The sequence below is a fragment of the Pteronotus mesoamericanus genome, unplaced genomic scaffold (assembly GCF_021234165.1).
Source record: "Pteronotus mesoamericanus isolate MK-2021 breed Mesoamerican mustached bat unplaced genomic scaffold, CSHL_Meso_final scaffold_476, whole genome shotgun sequence".
Taxonomy (NCBI): domain Eukaryota; kingdom Metazoa; phylum Chordata; class Mammalia; order Chiroptera; family Mormoopidae; genus Pteronotus; species Pteronotus mesoamericanus.
This window is the reverse complement of record NW_026555318.1, coordinates 2,764,949-2,777,902: the sequence shown is the minus strand read 5'-3', so window position 1 is coordinate 2,777,902 and position 12,954 is coordinate 2,764,949. Positions and strand designations below refer to the sequence as shown.

Here is a 12,954-nt window from a genome sequence, read left to right as displayed (position 1 = left end):
CCTGGTAAGCACCTCCCTCAGCATTCAAGGCTGATTCAACATGGGAAACTGAGTAGGCACCTGCTTGTACCCCTGGAAAGGAGCCCGTTGGTCTCACACCAGGTCTTTACCTCAGCAGGATGAGTGGACTTCAAGTGGGGTCTATTAGTCCACAGGACTGCCCAGGGGTGTTTCATGGCAGGATGGATACCCTGAGGTTTAAACTTAGATTGCATATTTGGCTCTATTGCTCATCTCCACCAAAAGGACAGGGACCTAGTATCATTAACTTCTGTGTATCTCTCAACCTAGGAGCCTCTAACACAGACCAGACACTGAAATTATTTGCTGAAATGCAATGAATACAAGCAGGCAACATGTGTTTAAAATGTGCCATTATTAACTCTTTTAATCTTCACAACTCTAAAGTACTGTTACAACTACTTTAACAATGAAGATGAGACACCTGACTTTCAGGTAGAAGTCAGGCAATCTGACTTGGGAGCTTGTGTGTCTAACCTTCACACATGCCATCCTCACTCCTTCCTAGCCAAAGTTAGGGCAACCCTCCGCACAGATAAGGGACTCAGGTTGAATTGCTACTATCAAAGACAAAAATTTTTAGAAGCTCTGATTTCTATGTCTTTGGTTTTTCTTAGAGACAGTGGAGTTCAGGGCATTAAAAAAAAAGACTACTAATAAGGTATTAAATAAAGGTTATTAAACAATATTTAAAAATACAAGGATGCCAAAAGAAGCCCCTTCATTCAGCCTCAGGAGCCTTTGCAATTCTAGGGTTCAAGAAAGTTAAGAATCGTAGCTCCAAGTCAGGCTATTTCCGCAGCAAAATGAAAAGTCTTCACAGCTTATTTCCTTTAATTACATCATAAAACAAAATTAGAACATACAGGAAACAATAATAGTTACATAACAATTTATATATTTATATATAAAAACATTTCTTTTTAGTCCAAAGATTTTAAAGCAAAAGGAATCCTCTACTGCCACCTTGGATTTTATTTCGAGTAACGCTCCCTCCCCCCAATCTCAGGTGCCAAAAGTATTGGGTGGAAACAGTCACTTGGACAGCTAATGGAATCCGGTGTTAAGTCACCATGTAGGGAACTGTGTTGGTCCCAGGGACTGCAAGCGTTGGTGGAGAAACAGGAAGCAGCAGCTCCCACACTCTGAAGCACTCCAGGGTGGGCCAAAAGGCTGGGGAAGGCTTAGGCCAGACAACAATGTTTGGGATCGGACACTGCCAGTCAACCTTCCTCTGCATTTTACCCCCTCAAGGGCTGGGATCAGAGGGGGGCCAGTGTGAGGATGAAAGAGACTGGCTTGAAGACAACAACTTCTCCCACAGCACCATTTACCCATCTATCTTTGTCCCCAAGCAGTCTGGCGGGTGGGGACAGTCCTCACAGTATTTCTGAGCACCACACAGGCCCCGCTTCTCAGGTCTGTGCTCTCAGGATCACTGCAAGGTGGGCAAAGGGCAGGGAGAACAGTTGAGAAATGCCCCAGGCAGGTTATTCGGAAATGATTCCCGGGAGGAAAAAGGAGGCTTCCAGAATGGGGGGCATCTGAAGGCTGAGTCATGAAACAGGAATGGAGAAAGGCAAAACTAAGAAATAACCGTCAGTACTGGCCGGCCACAGAGCCTCAGCGGCCAGCTCCAAGAGCTACAATGAGGTGAGAGAAAGCACAGGTAGCTTCTGATGAGCCCCATCCTACAAAAGTTGTAGAGGTTAGTAATTCGGGCGTAGGGTGAGGAGGGGAGTAAGAGAAGAAATCTCAGGCTCACCTCTTCCTGCACTTATTAGAAATAACAGTCATCAGAGAAGCACAGATAAATTATTCTTAAGGGAAGGAGAAAACTTGTAAACCCAGAAGAGTAGCAGCAAAGGTTGCACTTATTACAGATCTATTATATAGCACTAGGGAAGAAAATCATTCAAGTCTTTAGGGGGAAAAAAGTAAACTAATCAAACCATGCCATTTAGAGACTCCTTTCCAAGTTAAGATTTTCTAAGACTTTAGGTTCTCATTCACTAGTGCCATAAAAAAAAAAAAAGAAAAACAAAAACAAAAACAAAAAAAGAAAAACAATGACTTCAGGTGCTGAGAAGGGTTAGACTAAGGTAAGAAACATACATGTGTGTGAACAGCAGTGCAGTAGAGATTTGAATGAATAAGAAAGAGTAGTAAGAGACAATGACAAGCAAAACTTAGTGGGGCAAAGTTCTTCTTTCACTTTAATTAATTAAAAAAAGACATCACTTCAAAGATTTCCTTGGGTTTTTGGGCTATGGCAGAAGAGAAAAGGTATGTCCGGACAACTCTCTCCTCCCACCTCTTTTTGGGGTGGGGATTCACGCTGCCTACCTGCTCTTGCCCTGGTGACCACTGTGCCCTGAAGCAGCTGGGAAGCCCTGGGGGCTCTCTTTCAGTGGTGCCAATCCCCACGTGGATGACTCTGGTTAGGTGTGTGGAAAGCAGAAGCTCTCATTGCCAGTAAAAAGGGTATGGATCTATTTGCACGTGAAGCAGCTGTTTCTGTATGTTCAGGACAGATGCTTATGCCTGAAGCAAAGAACTCCAGTTCCAGAACTGATTCTTTCCTTCACTTTAGAAATCTCATCTACCATTTTCCCACCTCAATTCTTCAAACCACCACACTGAAAAACAGAAAATACAGAGGGTCAATCGATACCATTCTGGTTGTGTTGTGGTTCTTTTTCCTGAAGGGCAGTGAACCACACTGGTGCAGGAAGCACTGAGAGTCAACACCTGGGAATCAAATTCTACCAAAGGCTTACTCAAAACACATGAAGCAGAGATGGAAGACGTGCTTTATGGAATTCCTCTTAACATCCCACGTGTGAGCTTGTCCAACAAAATTTCTCCTGCTGAAAATTGAGTGTAACTCTCTCAGGCTCCATAGATTCACTAAGATTCAGCTGAGAGGTTTTTATTGACTTTCCTAAAGATCAAATGCTTCAGAAATGTACCACTGATGTTCCCAAGAATAAAAATGGACAAAATAGGTAGACTTGCCTTGAGGAGGGAGCTGCAAAAGCCCATTGGGCAGAAAACTCACTTGCTTCAAATGGTAGTTTCTGGCAGATAGAAGGTCCCAAGTGACAAGGCAAGCTTAAGAGAAGCATTGTGTTTGCTCGAGAACCAAGATGGTAAGTTAGGGCATCTGGATACAGCAAATACAGCCAAATTTTATTAATTATACACTACTTACATGGTCTTTGGCAGCTTTCTTTATCTTCCAATGTTACAATTAAAATTTGACAGAAATAAGGGTGAGGAGAGACAAAGACTCCGTATTTTCCCTCACTCTCCTACTGCATTTAGGTTTCTTTGCTCCTAGATCATTGTAAGAAGGGTTCTGCTTTAAGACCAACCAAACATCCTAACCCTCTCTTTAAACAAAACTTGGCTCATTCGCATGGCCTGGGTTTGAGGTGGGTGACGATCCTAGAACTGGTGGGCAGATCAAGAACGCAATCTTTTCATAAAATGTTCCAGAAGCTCAAAGCATATCACTGAAAGTCTGTCAGCAGGATCCATAACAGGGACAGAAATCTACAATTAAATCATGCAAACAAGGAGGGAAAAGGCAAACAGACCAACTTCCTCTCTCACTGGTAGTGACTGCTATGAGCAGTCTGTTACTTTCAGCACAATAAATATTAAATGGCCAAGGGTCTGCAACCATGATGGGCCAGCGTTTCTCCTTTCCAAAATACAGTTCCTATGGATATGCTGCCAATACAGGCAGGCGGGAAACCACCGTTTTCTTTCCAGTGATACTATCATATTTCCTAACAACTTCAAACCAAGACAGGTTCCATTGCATACTTCATTTAGCTGCCTACTGCATTAGTGGGCTATTAAACCAGTAACAATGCATTTTATAAGGCAATTAGGATATAAGAACTTGACTGCTATAGCGTTATAGCTATATTGAACTGTTCAGTTTGGAAAGCCAAAAATAAAGCATCATAAAAATATTTACCAAGTTTGCCTCTAAAATGTGTGATATAAGGAATATGTAAAACTTCTAATTTATATGTCTGCTAAATCAACTTAATTCATGAATGTGGAAATTTACAAAACACAATGTAATACTTTTACATCCACTCAAGAGCAGAACAGGAGAAAACTTTTTTACATTAAGTACAATGTACTTTCATGTTCCAAATATTGGAGAGAAAAATGAAGCTAGACCCCCTTTACTGCTCATATACATGTTTGATTTCAAGTTCAGTAAGCAAATATCAAAGACGACCCAGTGAAAAATGGCTTGAGCCACACGACAGTCACTGAATTCAAGGCTGCTCAGGATAGTTTGCCTAGTTCAGGACGAGGACCCAAAGAGGGAGCGAGGCTGGAGAATTTAAGAACTCGCAGCATCACTGGGAGTGAGATGGAGGCGGTAAACAGACAGTGAGAATAGGATGTATGTAAGAAGGAAATGGGAGAATTAAAAAAAAAACCACGCTGGAATCACTTTGATGGGGCCAATGAAGAGGATGTCAAAGATAGTGATGTAGCAAATGATGCTGGAGAATGTAAGGGGAGAAAAGGCTGCTTGGAAAAACGATCTGGATGTTTAATAACTTCCTTCAGAGGACACTGTAATAATTCCTCCTGGCTATTGGCAGGTTTATGGCAATAACTTTGAGGGTACCTTCTTACTTCTTCCAAATCTCTTCTCTGTTCATGCTGCAGTTTTTCATTATAGAAGGCATATTGTAGGGGGGCTCTGGAGTCAGACAAATGGAACAATAAGCTTTTCCTAAGGAGAGGTACACCTGTGAAACCTTACTAAATTTTCAAAAGTGTCCCTGATGTTGAAACAGGAAGCATTATGCTCAGATAACAGGACCCTTTCCACCTGACCAAAACTTACCATGTTCTGGGTTCTCAAAGTCCTGGTACATTTCATCAGCTGGCTGGTGTATGTTGCAGATTGGCATAAAAAATGTATTTCCTTCCAAGCTTGATAGGCCTGAGGTTTTCTTGCGAAAGAACAAGCTTCCTGCCTGACCACATACTGCTGCATGCTCCAGGCTTTTATTCTCTCACTTGACTCTGTTCTTGGCCCAGATAGGCAGGGATCGCCTGGGCAAGTCCACATGGACCTGTACGTGGGTTCACTCTTTGAGGAGAAAAACAGCATTTCCACGACATTCATATATGGGTGAGTAGGGTCTTTTAAACCTATATATATTTTTCAGGTAAAGAAGTACCTTTAGAGCCTCAACTATTGGGTAATTCAAATCCAAACTCACTAATCAATCAGGGTTTTATGGTCAATTTGTTCAGGCACTATAAAAAAATTATACATTAGAGCAGATGGTTCCTAAATATTACTTTTTAGTTTTGTTTGAATGAGTAACCTGGGGATCTGAATAACATGAACTACATCTGGAAGTGTGTGTACAAGTGTATATATTGTTATGTGTGGGGTACAGCCAAGAGAGTGAGTCTTACCTTAAAAAGTATGTTTCTCACATTGTAATTTGTAAACTGGGTAAGGAGAAAAGGTGAATTAAAACTGTAAGTAATTTGAGTTTTTAAAAGGGAATAATTAAATAGAATTTAAAATAAATATAACGTATTAAATACTGATGGGTCATACACATTTCTGAGACCCTTTCATGTGGCTGCAAAATGAGACCCTTTCATGTGGCTGCCTGGGAAGAAATAAATCACAATTAATTTTCACACATGCTGGCTGAACCAGCACTTGAAGCATTAAAACAAGTCTTTTAACAGTCTGGATCATGCAGATGATCTAGTATCATGGTGGGCTGCACACTAACGTTCTAAAAGGCCAAAAAACAAAAAAGGGCATTCTCCTAAAAAAATCATACAAGCTTTCTAACCTTGGGGTTTAGAAATATACTTCTACTACTTTAGAAACCCATTTAACTCATTCAGCATGATTTTTTTGGTAGTCGAGGAGCAGCTTCTTTGACTAAGTCATGGGCACTGAATATTCTATCCTGCCCTTAGGTCTGATAACCAGGCTGGGCAGAGGCACTGAGCCCCCTACTTCCTCTCAATGTTCTCTTCCTGCTGCCCCAATTTCTCCATCTGGCTACACTTGTATTTCATTCATGGGAAGTCTGGAACATAAAGAGAGATATGGATGACAGGTTCTGAGAAGGTTCTGGTTCCAATATTAGATATGATACCACCAACACTGACCTACAGCTGACCACCTGTTACAGGGTCATTCTTGCATTCCTGATAGGCTGAAATGGGGATAGGGAGATGGACTGATTAGCTAGACAGTGCAGCTCCTCTAGCAGCATTCCTGCTAAAACAAAACAACCTCACAAACACAAATCAGAGATGTGACTGATCATACCTAGATTTCAGTGAACATACAACATGCCTGAGTTAGGGTGGTGGGGGCTTTCAGGCTCAGTTTTGGGATTTGCCATTCCACTCTTTGCTAAAGTGCATTTTGCTTTCCTTATTAAGTTAGTGGAACTTGATGGAAGGAAAAATGTGCAGGGGAATATTGGGCATATCATGCGTATTATCATATATCACAAGATACAACAGAAACCAAAAGGCAAAGTTTACTTTCATCAAAATAGTTTTAGCTCAATTTCTTCTCATAACTTTTCTTGCTTTTGTAATAGTTTCCCTTCAGACTAGCAAAGATTCAGGCAGGTCCCCTAATGGTAAAATTTAGAATTAAAAAAATATTTATTGATAATGTCTCTTTTAAAAATGTTTGGTAACCCCAACTAATCATCCAAAATGCAAACTGTAAACACAACAACAGCAAAAGAGTAACAATTGAGTGTGAGTAAGCAGACTATGAACAGATGACAGACTGAGCAAGAATGCTGGAGGGAGCAACAGAGGACAACAGGTGCACAAGTGTGCTATGGAGAGTGACAATTTGAGTGAATAAGTAATCACATTTGGACCACAGCGATTTCAATGCAACAACTTAGGAAACCTCTGGGCCAAATACTAAAACAGAAGGCGAAAGGGAGCCTTCTTTGTGAGCATGCTCAGCATGTTGGCATGGGAACAAGGAAGCACAGAAGCTGTGTAGTCATCTCACAATGGATGGCTACCATTTACAGGATGCAAAGAAATTTCCTTTCTGGTCCCTGGATACAACATACATTGTTTTTCTATGCTTTCCTTGACCCCGGAGGACTGCAGTTGCTTTTCCAAATTTGCCAAAAAAAAAAAAAAAAATCCCTTAACAAAATAAAGAAACTGTAGTAGCAGTAACACTGGGTTTGTTGGACTGCCCCCTTCCCCCTACCTTGCCTATGATTTTCTTCTGGGTACATCCAACAGGAATGGTAAAGTTTTACCAATCCACTTGATAAAGCCAGCACGATCTTCAGTCCCCCGGTCACAGAGCTAGAGTGGGTGGGGGTGAGGGTGGGTATGTGTATGTCTGTGTGGCTCTGGGAATCTGGATGCTGCCTCACTTTGTAACCCTTCCCAGGATACTGGGGTCGCTTCCACTGGAGACTCCACGGTAACTCTAGAAGTGTCATTAAATACTCAGTTCGCCAAGGTTGACCACCTCCACTGTCATAGGATGATGCAGCATCTGCAGAAGCGCTGTCTGCTGCCCCCTACTGATGGGGGTGGAGTGACAGGTGCGAAGTAGGCGTGGACTTTAATATTGGGTAAATGGGTCTGAAACAAGACAGAAACATTACTAAGAGAGAGGGCTTAAACAGAAAGAGCAATGTTGCTTTTCAGAAAAAACAATGAGGGGCTGAGTGGCCATGAAAGCAGGGCACAGGCTGAACACTAGCAGCCAGATGTTGAGAGGCCTGGGTTCTACTCTGTATCATCCCACGCTATTCTAAATGACTAAATCATCTCTGGTACCCGGAGTTTAACAACTCTGATACCCGCTACCATAACACTACCACTGGGAAAAAAACTTCATTATCAGTTCCTTAACCTGCACCAAAGGAGATTCCTAGTTAGATTCCCATAGTTGAAATAAACTATATAAGCTTAAAATAAGATTTTATTCCAAGTCATTGTAAACAATGTTTCTTCTGATATTTAAAGAATGAAAATTTCCTCTTTTAACAACATGCTTCTAGTTTTTACTGTATGAATAGTTCCTGAGTTCCTACTATGTTCAAGGCACTGTACTAGTTACATTAAGAGGTGTACAAAGATAGTCAACATGATGATCCTGCTCTTAGGGAACTTATAGTCTAGACATGCACATAAATAGCTAAGCTAAAGTAGAAGAGGTGTTAAGGGACTTGAAGAACATATAAAGACTCTGAAGATTCAGAGATGACCTAGTGTAAGTAAGCCACAGAAGAGGCTCTGGTTGATCTGTGGCTCTCCTCTTTTCAAGTAGAAGAAATAGGGCTGCAAGGACTCCCCATTGCAGTCATGCTCTCAGTCTTGTAGGTCTGACGGGAGAGAAGGAACGAGGCCAACTAGAAATCAAGATGAGGTTTGGTGCTCCTTTATGTGATCAGGTGCCATTTGGCCAACATGGATTTTTTTTAGAGGTTGGTTGTAAGGGATAACTAAGCACAGTGCCTCTCTCACAGCAGGTGTGAAGCAGATGTTCCAATAAATGTCTGTTGAGCTGAATATTCTAATACACAGATTCATCCAGCTTCTTATAATCTCCTTGCTGGCAACCTGTCTTCCAGTCATTTGGCTATGCATGGATCTCTCTACTATGGAAGGTGGGGCAAAAAGAAAAAGGGAGAAAATTACTTGATTCATTTGTTGTCTTAAAAAAATGAAAACCCCAGCAAAAGGGGTTGATGTGAAAGGTAATACGAATTAAATTCTTAAATCCTATTTAACTAAATAGTTTATCTTATTTTTTTTCTTTCCTTTAGAACCAAAATCTGGCATATGCTTTTGACTCCAGGCATGTTATTAAGCTCTGGACATTACTGGAGGAACTCTGCTGGGAGGAGACCTCCTTTTCTTCCCTTTAGTGGGTATTTTTCTACTAAATTTCCATCTGAAACTATCTACCTTTAGGTTTGTTCTCCACATTTCCCCCTTTGCTAAATGTGTAAGTAAATGTAATAATCACAGGAATCTAAATCTAAAAAAATAAGAGGAGGAAAGGGTGCTGAGAACATGAAAGCCAGAGAGTGATGTAGCCATCTTTACCCTGAGTCTCTTGATCCCAGCCCGTGTGATTTGCTGGCAGTCATAGAGTTCTATCCGCTCAAGGCTGTGACAGCTCTTCAAGTGCTCCAGGGATGCGTCTGTGATTAGTGGGCAGTTGTCCAGTTCAATCACCTCCAGCTGGTCATGAGCACAGGCCCCATTCCCCAGGTGACGAATTCCATCATCTGTGATCAGCTCACAGTGAGACAGACTCTGTGGCCAAATAGAGCAAGGAAGGACACTGAAACATCCTAAGGCATTCTTCTAGCCAGAGGCCTGTCTACCATCAGAAAGGGGGCCTTTCTGGTTTGATTTTGATGTAAGTGGAACCATTACTAGATCCACATGATAAAATGAAGAAAGCAAACTAGAGTTGCTGGGGTTCTGCTTTTGACAATCAATGATAGACATTTCTGTGTGATTCTAACTGTATTTTATGAATACATGTAATGACTATGAAATAATTAATAAACAAAATAAGATTATCTCCCCCACAAATGAACACTTCTCTTCTTTACAGGGACAAGTAGGGCTCAAGATTTTCCTGTACAAAAATTTCTGGAATTTGGACTAAATGTTGATTACTTGGTACAGGGGGTGCCCAGTTAATTAAATGAAGTTGATTCTTATAGCTGTCAGGTGTGGTTATCGCTTTAGACAAATCTCTTCACTTTATCAATTTTCCTTAAAGGTCCTGATTCTACATGTGAAACTCAAACCCCCTGACCCAATTTTGGACAGTAATGTGTTACCAAATACACCAAAAATGAACCTAGATACAGACGGTCAACCAGAAGACTTTCCCATAGTGTTACTAGAAGCAGTAGCAGAGGACTCCCTGCAGTAAAGTCTTGACTGCTTTTGTTTTGGTCCCAAGGTGAAGCAAACTATGTTTTGGGCTATCTTGTTCCCTGGACCTCTAGAAATTTAAACATCATTTAGATTAGACAGTAATTCATGTGGGGGAGAGAATTCATACTTTCCATGTCAGTGTTCAATCTCCAAGTTTGTTTTTTTTTTAAACAATCTCCATGTATTGATAAAGAAAACATTTAACATTTTCAGTTCCTCCCTTGGACTTCTGTAAGCCGGCAATTTGGAAAAACATACTTTCCCAAAATGGTAGCCAGACACCAAGAGGAAAGGAAGAGTTGGGTTTTGATTAGTAAATATAAAATTTTCAGAGTTAAACTCACCAATACTTGAAGTCGAGGACAGTGTATAGAAAGTTGGATTAATGTGCTATCTGTTATCTGAAAGAAACACGTAAGTTTATTTTAGGTGTAATTCCAAAAAAACTCATGGCTTGTAACTTCATTCTTGACTGTATTTGTAATCTAAACTGATATCCTGATTGATAAATTATCAAAAACAAAATCTTGAGGTTGAAACCCCAATGGCTATCTGAATTTGTTTTTTGAGAAGCTAGGTTCCAAACACATCTAGTATTCTCTAGCCTTAATTTTTAAGTGTATTTTATCGATTACGTTATTACAATTGTTCCAATTTTTTCCCCTTTGCCCTCCTCTGTCCAGTAAACTCCCTTCCTCCACAAATCCCCCCCCCCCCGGTTAGTTCACGTCCATGGGTTGTACATAGAAGGTATTTGGTTTCTCCATTTCCTATACTATTCTAAATTCCCTCTACTTTGTACCTACCAATTATGCTTCTTAATCTCTGTATTTCCCCCCCCATTCTCCTTCCCATTTTCTGCTGCTAACCCTCCGTGTGATCTCCATTTCTATGATTCTGTTTCTGTTCTAGCTGTTTGCTTAGTTTCTGTTTTTTAAGATTCAGTTGTTGATAGTTGTTTGTTGTCATTTTAATGTTCATAGTTTTGACCATCTTTTTCTTAAATAAGTCCCTTTAACATTTCATATAATAAGGGCTTGGTGATGATGAACTCCTTTAGCTTTACCTTGTCTGGGAAGCACTTTATCTGCCCTTCCATTCTATATAATAGTTTTGCTGGATAGAGTAATTTTGGTTGTAGGTACCTGCTTTTCATCACTTTCAATTCTTCTTGCCAGTCCCTTCTTGCCTGTAAAGTTTCTTTTGAGAAATCAGCTGACAGTCTTATGGGAGCTCCTTTGTAGGTAACTTTCTTCTCCCTTGCTGCTTTCAAGGTCCTCTCTTTATCTTTAACCTTTGGCATTTTAATTATGATGTGTCTTGGTGTGGCCCTCTTTGGGTCCAACTTGTTTGGGACTCTGTGCTCCCTCAATTTGTACGTCTATTCCTTCACCAAACTAGGGAAGTTTTCAATTTCTTGCTCTTCCTCTTCTTCTGGCATCCCTATGATTCTGATGTTGGCACTTCTGGAGATGTCTCAGAGTTGTCATCTTTTCTCCTCTTTTTTTGAATTCTTGTTTCTTCCTTCTGTATTGTTGACTGTTTATTTCTTCCTTATGTTTCAAATCATTGACTTGAACCCAGGATTCCTTCCCTTCATTGTTGGTTCCCTGTGGATTTTTCTTAATTTCACTTAGTGTAGCCTTCACTTCTTCCCTTATGCATTTGCCATACTCATGCATTTGAGTTCTCTGAGCATCCTTACCACCAGTGTTTTGAATTCTGCATCTAATAGGTTGCCTATCTCCATTTCACTAGTTCTTTTTCTGGAATTTTGATCTGCTCTTCCATTTGGGCCACATTTCTTTGTCTCCTCAATTTGGCAGCCTCCTTGTGTTTGTTTCTGTGTATTAGGTAAAGTTGCTTTGACTCCCTGTCTTGGTGCACCTGTTACATTTATAAGGCGCAGATCCTTAGGTGTTTGCGAGAGCAGGGGGAACCCGCTTCACTGCTTTGTGGTGCTCCATGTGGAGGAGGGGTTGGAGAGGGAACAATGCCGCTTGCTTGGTACTTGCCCCGTTTACAGTCACTTTACCCACTTCCTGTATGCAACTGGCGCCCCTCTTGCTGTTGCCCTGGTGGTGGTTCCCAGCGTGGGTGGGTTTGTATACATTCTAGGACCGTGGAGTCCCTTTAAATGGACTCTTCTGAGAGACCGGCAGTTTCTTTCAGCATCCCAATCCCCACTGGTTTTTACAGCCAGAAGTTATGAGGCTTTCCCTCATTTTCCCAGCGCTGGAACCCTGGGCTTTGTGGTCTGGCCTAAGGCTGGGATGGCTTGCTCCCCAGGTGTCCCTCCTGGTTTTTATCTGTCACACAGCAATGTCAGACCACCCATCTGCCAGACACTGACACCACCTCCTCGCTGCCGCTGCCTTGACACCGCAGCCACACTGCATCCTCTCCGCCCCTCCAACCTGTCACCTGTCTGGATGAATGTTTCTTCTTTAAATCCTTGGTTGTCGGACTTCCACACAGTTCGATTTTCTGGCAGTTCTGGTTGGGTTTTTTTGTTTGTTTTGAGGTTAGTTGCGATCCTTCTTTTGGTTGTGTGAGGAGGTGAAGAGTGTCTACCCACACCTCTATCTTGGCCAGAAGTCCTAGTATTCTCTAGTCTTAATTTTTTAACAGATCTGTTGAAAATTGTTTTGTTTTTAAAATGAATGAACCTGTGCCCTCATAACTTACCCACTGGACTTTGTATTCTACCTCCTTAGAACCATCACAGAAAACCAGCAGAAGACACTGCTCCATGAAAAAAAATTAATGTGAACATTCTCAAATTTTTAGATAGTTGGCCGATATTTTATAAGCCTTGCCATAACTCAGGATTGATATCTTGGGTGTCAGTTTTCTTCCCAAAGGTGGCACAAAAGGCTGTTGGAATCTGGGTTACCTATGAACATTCAGGAAGGAAGAACTCCTAAAGGAACAACAGTTTTT

The 12,954-nt window shown here is 41.2% G+C and overlaps 1 protein-coding gene across 1 annotated transcript in view; it reads right to left on the bottom strand.

Annotated features, from left to right (window-relative positions):
* Positions 1–909: 909 nt before the first annotated feature.
* The window catches only part of FBXL20 (F-box and leucine rich repeat protein 20), a 100,553-nt gene continuing 88,508 nt past the window's right edge, over positions 910–12,954 (bottom strand). The window contains 3 exon segments of the mRNA XM_054593662.1: positions 910–7,686; positions 9,160–9,372; positions 10,356–10,412. Of these exon segments, the coding sequence (XP_054449637.1) occupies positions 7,579–7,686; positions 9,160–9,372; positions 10,356–10,412 (378 nt within the window). The 3' untranslated portion in view covers positions 910–7,578.